An 8,579-nucleotide genomic window follows, 5' to 3' on the forward strand; every position below is an offset into this window, starting at 1 on the left:
GTGTCGATATATGTCAAAATTTAACACTGCTAAATTAGGGTACCAAAATGTTCCATAAAATAAAAATATAATTAACAAATCAAATAAATTAAAAGTACAAATACCACATTGACAATTTCATTAAGGCACAAGAGTAACTTTCAAACTGGAGTATGTCATTCCAACAATATAGAAACATAAAGTCACACCCAAAATCATCTTTGAAAAAACAATGATAAATTCCCCATCCTGTTCAAAATCCTTAACTAATCCGAAAATCCTTGACAATAAGACTAGTTTAGGGTTGAGACCCATCTTCCAAAACTACCATCAAATTGGGGTGGCGGTTTAAGAAGAATGGAGACATCAATGGAGGATCTAGGCAGTGAAAGTAAACCAAGAGTTGCCTCAACTCCTTCTCTAGAGCAGTCATGGTTACACCAAATCTCTATTCTCTTCAACTTGGCACCTTTCGTAATCAGATGCCTTGGGAATTCCATTTCCCCATCTTTTCCTTTGAATCCCTTAATGGATACTTGTTTTAGTGTGAATGTAATACAGTCGCACAGCCCCATTTTCTCCCATAGCTTTGTCTCTGGATATGGCAGTCGGTTGTTTACACTACTGTAATCCCTTGTTGCTTCCTCTATTTCACTTCTACTTTCCTGAATATAATGCATAAATCAATGATCATCACATGTTCATAACATTTCCACCAGTACAGGATGATCTAACTCTAAACATATATGTATATATATATATATAAATTACCTCTATGTTGATTTCAAGTTGGTGTAGATTAAGGCAGCGTTGTAGAACGATACAGAGGATCAACATTTCCCTTCTATCGTTCAAGTCTAAATCAATGGTTAGCTCCCTCAAATTCATAAACAGATTCAGGTCTTCCATTGGATCATTAGCTTCATAATTAACAGGTGTCTGCACGGGCCAACCAAAATAATTTATCAAGTCATCATGTTCGTTTTGCAGTTCACAGAGACCAATTTTTTTGAGATTCATGATTGTCGCTCTCAATAATATCATCTCCAAGGTTCAAATATAATGTGTTTTACAATTACATCCAACATTTTTCGGTTTTTTATATCTAGCTATTCATCTCTTTAACACCCAAACATTTATATATAACACTGTAAAGTACAACTATAGATATCTTTAAAAGAAACCAATGTACCTAATAGCACAAAACAATTTACGTATTAAAAACAAAACATGCATGAATATATACACGATAAAATATGTATAATTTAAAAACTACTAATGCTTTAATAGAGTAATCATTTATACAACACGATAAAATAAAATTTAAATAAAAGGTGTATAATTCAAAAGTTACTTATTAACATAAATTACAAGTATTGTAAAAGATACATAATTTGAAAACCAATCTGCATATTAAAATAAATACAAAATAAGTATTTATAATAAAATACGGGTTTAGGTATAGTAAAAGGTATATGATTTCAATAACCAAAGAAAATAAGCATTTATAAGACACGATGGAGTATAGATTTAGTCATCGTTAAAAGATATATAATTTGAAAACCATCTTACTTAATAATAAAAACAAAATAAGCATTTATAATAAAATACAAGTTTAAGTATAATAAAAGATGTATGATTCCGATAACGAAAGCGAAATAAGAATTTATAAAACACGATGGAATATAAACTTTAAGTATCGTTAAAAGATATATAAATTGAAAACCATTTTACTTATTAAAACAAAAACAAAATAAGCATTTATAATAAAATATAAGTTTAGGTATAGAAAAAAGTGTACGATTCCGATAACGAAAGCAAAATAAGTATTTATAGAACACAATGGAATATAAACTTTAGGCATCGTTAAAAGATATATAATTTGAAACCATTTTGCCTATTAAAACAGGAACAAAATAATCATTTATAATAAAATACAAGTTTAGGTATTGTAAAAGAAGTAAAATAAGCATTTATAACGTACGATGAAATATAAACTTTAAATATCGTTAAAAGATATATAATTCATTATAATTCAAAAATCATTATACTTATTAAAATAAAAACAAAAGTAAGCATCTATATAAAATAGAGGTTTAGATATAGTGAAAGGTGGATGATTCCGATAACGAAAGCAAAATTAACATTTATAGTACACAATGAAATATAAACTTTAATTAGTATAGTTAAAAGATATATAATTCGAAAACCGTCTTACTTATTAAAATAGAAACAAAATAAGCATTTATAATAAAATAAAGGTTTAGGTATAGCGGAAGGTGTATGATTCCTATAACCAAAGCAAAATAAGTATTTATATAACACTCGTAAAATATAAACTTTAAGTATCGTTAAAAGATATCTAATTTGAAAACCTATTTACTTATTGAAACAAAAACAAAATAAGCATAATAAAATAGAGGTTTAGGTATGGTGAAAGGTGTATGATTCCGATAACCAAAGAAAAATAAGCATTTATATAACATCCATGAAATATATCGTTAAAAGATATATAATTCGAAAATCGTTTTACTTATTAAAACAAAAACAAATTACGCATTTATAACAAAATAGAGGTATAGATATGGTGAAAGGTGTATGATTCCGATAACCAAAGCAAAATAAGCATTTATAATATATAATGAAATATAAATTTTAAGTATCGTTAAAAGATATATAATTCGAAAATCGTTCTACTTATTAAAAAAATAAAGTACGCATTTATAATAAAATAGAGGTATAGGTATGGTGAAAGGTGTATGATTCCGATAACCAAAGCAAAACAAGCATTTATATAACACTCATAAAATATAAACTTTAAGCATAGTTGAAAGATGTAGTTTAGGTATTAAAACAAAAACAAAAACAAAATAAGCAGATTTAAGTATAGTGAAAGGTGTATAATTCCGATAATCAAAGTAAAATAAGTATTTATGTAACACCCACAACGTATAGTGAAAGGTGTATAATTCCCGATAATCAAAGTAAATAAGTATTTATGTAACACCCACAACATATAAACTTTAAGCATCGCATAATTCGAAAACCTATTTACTTATTAAAACAAAAACAAAATGCTTACTTTGTATCTAACCAGAAAGTAAAAGAGGTAGTGAAATTAAATGCTTAGTAAAAGAGGTAGTGAAATTAAATGCTTACCAAGAGATGAGTGCAATACTCTAGAATTTCAGCAATCTTGGTGATATTGTCTGAATTTTTAGTTATGGGCTTGCGAGTTGCAGTAAAAACCCTAAGATTTGGAGCATGGATAACCAAATTTTTGGCTTGAAATTTCATAGAATGAAGCACCAAAACACCAAGAGATTGGGTAGATAAATAAATGCCCTGCGAACGCAATGATTCCAGCTCCACAGTCTTAACCGTTTGGCTAAAGATCCGAACCTGTTTCAACCTGGAGGGGGAAGAACAAACGCTCAAACGTTCCAAAAGATCACAGCTAGAAACGATTGCTTCAAGGGTTTCAGTGCTAATGGCGCAGTGATAAAGTTTCAAGGTTTTGAGGTTATGGCAATGGTGAAAAGGGGAATCGGATCGGATACTGTAATGTGTGAACTCAAGTGATTGCAGAGTTTCACATGAAAAAATCCCAGACGGTAAATTCAGACCCAATCCAGAACGGCTTCTTCGATAAAACTGGTGTTGGAAATCATCGCAACGGAAAGCCAATTCTTGCACTTTCTTCTCGGAAGTAAGATATTTAATCCACTTCTCAACATCACCGTTTCTGCAACTACTTAAAAGATGAACGATTCTGCAACTAATCAAGTTACGTTTATGAGATAACAATACATTTTCGATATTCTTAACAACTCGGGAAATCTCTTCCCTCGGATCATCAATATCATCACCACATAGTTTCCTCACTCCTTTTGGATCGAAATCTAAACGGGAAGCATACCTCCATAAATCCTTCCATCGTTTTGATAAAAGAGTTGTTCTTATTGCTTCAATGGCTGGTAAGTCTGATATAATCCTAGCCAAAACTTCGTTGTGAAGGTTGCGGATGAAATCATTCGTCGCCATTGTTTCACAATTTGATTTCTCGCAAGAGCTTCAATGAAAAAATACTCCACAATGGAAACCTACATATATCCTCTTTTAAACCTAAATTTTGATAATGGCTTGTTTTATATGGAAAGGGTATTTAGAGTCGAGCAAAGAAACAGTAACTCAACTTCATGTTTATCTTGTGTTCCATTCTTGTCTTTTACTTGTTTTATTCAAATGATATATTTTATTAAATGATTTTAACCTTAAAAGAAGAGACAAAATTCTTGAATTCTATTTATTTAATTTTTTTCTCTTGGTCCACATGGCACTATTTCAATAGTCCATATGTCAATATTCCACACGACAAAACAAAAATACAAGTGTCAAACCCAACAAATACAAATAGGACATTCACAATTTTGTTAAAGTACGACAAGAGTAAAGCTTGCTATCATCCCATTAAAACTAATTTTCCAACTGGAGCATGTCATTCCAACTATATATAAACATAAAATCACACACAAAATCATCTTTGAAAAACCAATGATACATGCCCCATCCCATGCAAAATCCTTAACTAATCCGAAATCCTTGACATAAAGGGGCAAAAAAAAAAAAACCTATTCTAGGGTTGAGACCCATCTTCCAAAACTACCAACAAATTGGGTGGGGGTTTAAGAAGAATGGAGACATCAATGGAGGATCTAGGCAGTGAAAGTAAACCAAGAGTTGCCTTACCTCCTTCACTGGACCAGTCATGGTTGCACCAAATCTCTAATCTCTCCAACTTGGCACCTTTCGTAATCAGATGCCTTGGGAATTCCATTTCCCCATCTTTCCCGTTGAATCCCTTAATGGATACTTGTCTTAGTGTGAATGTAATACAATCGCACAGCTCCCTTTGCTCCCATAGCTTTGTCTCTGGATATGGCAGTCGGCTGTTTACACTACTATAATCCCTGGTTGCTTCCTCTATTTGACTTCTGCTTTCCTGAATATAATGCATAAATCAAGGATCATCACATGTTCATAACATTTCCACCACTACAGGATGATCTAAATATATATAAATTACCTCTATGTTGATTTCAAGTTGGTGTAGACTAAGGCAGCGTTGTAGAACGATACAGAGGATCAACATTTCCCTTCTATCGTTCAAGTCTAAATCAATGGTTAGCTCCCTCAAATTCTTAAACAGATTTGGGTCTTCCATTGGATCACTAGCTTTATAATTTACAGGTGTCTGCACAGGCCAACCAAAATAATTTATTAAATCATCACGTTAATTTTACAATTCATAGAAACTAAATTTTTTGGGATTCATAAATCTGATTTCTCTACATGTATTTTACACTTATCGTAATAGCACAAAAACAAACCAAGCATTTATTTAAACAATATTATATAATTTGATAACCAATTTACATATTAAAAACAAAACATGCATGCGTGTATAAAAATATTAAGGTATAGATAAAAGATGTATGATTCAAAAATTGCTTATTAGCACAAAAGTATAGTAAAAGATCAAAACGAATTTATGTATTAAAACAAGAATAAAAGAAGCATTTATAATAAAATACAGATTTAGATAGAGCGAAAGGTGTATGATTCTAATAACCAAACCGTCATGAAATTAAATGCTTACCAAGAGATGAGTGCAATACTCTAGAATTTCAGCAATCTTGGTCTGTTTTGAAGGACGGGTGAAATTGTATGGATTTTAGTTATGGGCTTGCGAGTTGCAGTAAAAACCCTAAGATTTGGAGCATGGATAACCAAACTTTTGGCTGGAAATTTCATAGAATGAAGCACCAAAGCTCCAAGAGATTGGGTAGATAAATAAATCCCCTCCAAATCCAATGATTCCAGCTCCACAGTCTTAACCGTTTGGCTAAAGATCCGAACCTGTTTTAAACTGGAGGTGGAAGAACAAACGCTCAGATGTTCCATAAATCACAGCTAGAAACGATTGCTTCAAGGGTTTCAGTCCTAATATCACAGTAATAGAGTTTCAAGGTTTTGAGGTTATGGCAATGGTGAAAAGGGCGATGGAATCGGATACCGTAATTTGTGAACTCAAGCGATTGCAGAGTTCTACATGAAAAATCCCAGACGGTAAATTCAGACCCCATCCATAAAGGCTTACTGGATAAAACTCATGCTGAAAATCATCGCAAAGGAAAGCCAATTCTTGCACTTTCTTCTCGGATGTAAGATATTTGATCCACTTCTCAACATCACCGCTTCTGTAACTATTTGAGAGATGAACGATTCTGCAACTCATCAAGTTACGTTCATGAGATAACAATACATTATCGATATTCTTAACAACTCGGGAAATCTCTTCCCTCGGATCAGTATCATCAATATCATCACCCTCGTCATGGCAAACATTGGATCCAAACTGTATTACTGGCACCGTAGATCTGCGTCGATTTGGAGCAGGAAATAATTTCTTCACTCCTTTTGGATCGAAATCTAAACGGGAAACATTCCTCCATACGTCCTTCAATCGTTTTGATAAAATAGTTGTTCTTATTGCTTCAATGGCTGGTAAGGCTGATATAATCGTAGCCAAAACTTCGTCGGGAAGGTTACTGATGAAATCATCCGTCGCCATTGTTTCGCAATTTGATTCCTTGCCAGAGCTTTGATGAACAATCATACTTGGATGGAACTTAGATATATCGCCTTTTCATAACCCTAAATAATATATAGAAAGAATAATTTAAGCTTTGATGATGAAGAGTTCTACATGGAAAGGACATCAGGGTCGGCTAACGCAAAATATTAAAAAATTATCATATATTTTTTAATATTATATTATAATATTATTAGGCTCTTTTTAATTTTTCGATCCCTGAAGTTTAAATATATTATAAATACTAATATTTTATATTTGTAAAATTATGTTCTATTGATATTTGATTAATAATTTCCATATCATCTTTGATTTATTATCAATTATAACTTCTTCTTTTTAAAATCAAACAATTTAGTATTACACAAATCAAGAATTGATTGAATGATTGATGTTAGATACTATAAGGGGAGAATGAGGTACATGCATGTAAGTGTATTTCAAGGTCTCATTCTTTATTTTCCCTTCTTTGATGATTGAAAATTTTATTATTTTGATTGTTTTGTTAAGGAAATGAAAACATTGATAGGAGGAGTGAAGCCAGAAACTTTTTTTTTTAAAAATACAATTTTATTATTACTCTATATATTTATAATTCTTAAAGGATTAAATAATTTTTATCATTGTTAAGGAGGGCAAAGTGTATTTTACCTTTATTAATTTAAAATTTTAAAGGGTCTAAATGAAAATTTTTCCATTTTAAGAGGGGCCAGCCCACTAGCTACGCCCCTGATAAAGAACAATGTGATTACTATATCTCTTTCAAAATATAATTTTCTTATGTTGATTGTATTTATTGAAATATATTTGGAAAGCTGAATTTTCATACTCAATTTTGCAATTTAAAAGAAAGTTTTTTTTTATGTTTTAATTATTTTTCATGCTCTTCCAATTAAAATCTTTCCATTTAAATATACCTTACTAAACCGCCTAAAGCTTTTTGCCATCCTTTATTGTTGAATTTCCATTCATTGGAGATTTTAACATAATAAATACATAAACTTGAAATGTGAACACCAGTTTTCAGATCAACTTAAATGCTAAATTAATGAGATTACAGTTCATTACAGCTCATGATATGGCCCCCGCTATTTTGTCTTGACTCTGTTGCCACTGATACTGACATCCTCTATCCCTCGTACTGACATTCTCTGCGAACTCTAGGTTCACTGGGCACGTGTCTACCGAGCACGTGGTCCTTTCTATTCCTGAGATTGACGTCCTAGGCGGGCTCCGTACCTACTGGACACGTGTCTGGGTGGCTCACGGAGCACACGGCCCCTTTCTACGAGTTCCCTGAGTGTATGCGAGCTGAGACAGTGGCCTTCCCTTAGTCCTTGAAAGCGGGGTCTGTGGCATTGCGTTACGAGCTGAGCCCACGAGCTCGCTCTGTGAGTAGGGTCCGTGAATTCACCTTGTTTTCCTCTCATGGCTCGCTTCTACTCAATATTCTTGTGGGACCTATCCAGGTCACGGGTCGGAGACTCGAATCTCTAGTAGGGCTCGGGTCGATGATTACTAATGTACAACAATCTACTCCCCCTTAGTGGGCCTAAAGGGTGCTATAAAGTGGCATGCCTTAGGTCCATCATGTCAAGTTTTAATGCAGCTTGCTGGGTAGGTTTGCGAGCTGTGATGCATAACGATCGTTCTATCGCGTGCGCAGATGGGTGTCGAGCCTGTGTATCTGACCGTTGAAAGTTGAACCGTTTTCATCTGCTCACTTTTGGGTCATTGATTTTCCTCGGTTATACAAATCGTTAAAGTGCGTGAAGAGAAATCTTTCTTAAAAGGGGAGCCTTCGGAACCCTAAATCTTTCACACTTAGCATTTTCAGCAACTTGAAACAAAGGTAATTTCAAACACTTTTGCTTTTTAAATTTTCTCTTTTTCCTTTACTCGAGTTATGGAGAGGATGAGAGAAATCGGTAACCGACTAGTCCCA

At 32.9% G+C, this 8,579-nt stretch overlaps 2 protein-coding genes across 2 annotated transcripts; both read right to left on the bottom strand.

Annotated features, from left to right (window-relative positions):
• Window positions 1-113: 113 nt before the first annotated feature.
• On the bottom strand, window positions 114-4,053 carry LOC107902979 (putative F-box protein At1g67390). The gene is made up of 3 exons (XM_016829064.2): window positions 3,139-4,053; window positions 751-918; window positions 114-644 (listed from the first exon to the last, which is right to left on the bottom strand). Exons 1-3 carry the CDS (start codon window positions 4,021-4,023, stop codon window positions 273-275), a joined length of 1,425 nt encoding a protein of 474 aa, XP_016684553.2. The 5' UTR covers window positions 4,024-4,053; the 3' UTR covers window positions 114-272.
• A 538-nt stretch (window positions 4,054-4,591) lies between these two features.
• On the bottom strand, window positions 4,592-5,709 carry LOC107902391 (uncharacterized). The gene is made up of 3 exons (XM_016828581.2): window positions 5,639-5,709; window positions 5,066-5,233; window positions 4,592-4,981 (listed from the first exon to the last, which is right to left on the bottom strand). The coding sequence occupies exons 2-3, from the start codon at window positions 5,201-5,203 to the stop codon at window positions 4,616-4,618; spliced, it is 504 nt and encodes a 167-aa protein (XP_016684070.2). The 5' UTR covers window positions 5,204-5,233; window positions 5,639-5,709; the 3' UTR covers window positions 4,592-4,615.
• Window positions 5,710-8,579: the final 2,870 nt, after the last annotated feature.

Source organism: Gossypium hirsutum, chromosome D05 (assembly GCF_007990345.1).
Source record: "Gossypium hirsutum isolate 1008001.06 chromosome D05, Gossypium_hirsutum_v2.1, whole genome shotgun sequence".
NCBI lineage: Eukaryota > Viridiplantae > Streptophyta > Magnoliopsida > Malvales > Malvaceae > Gossypium > Gossypium hirsutum.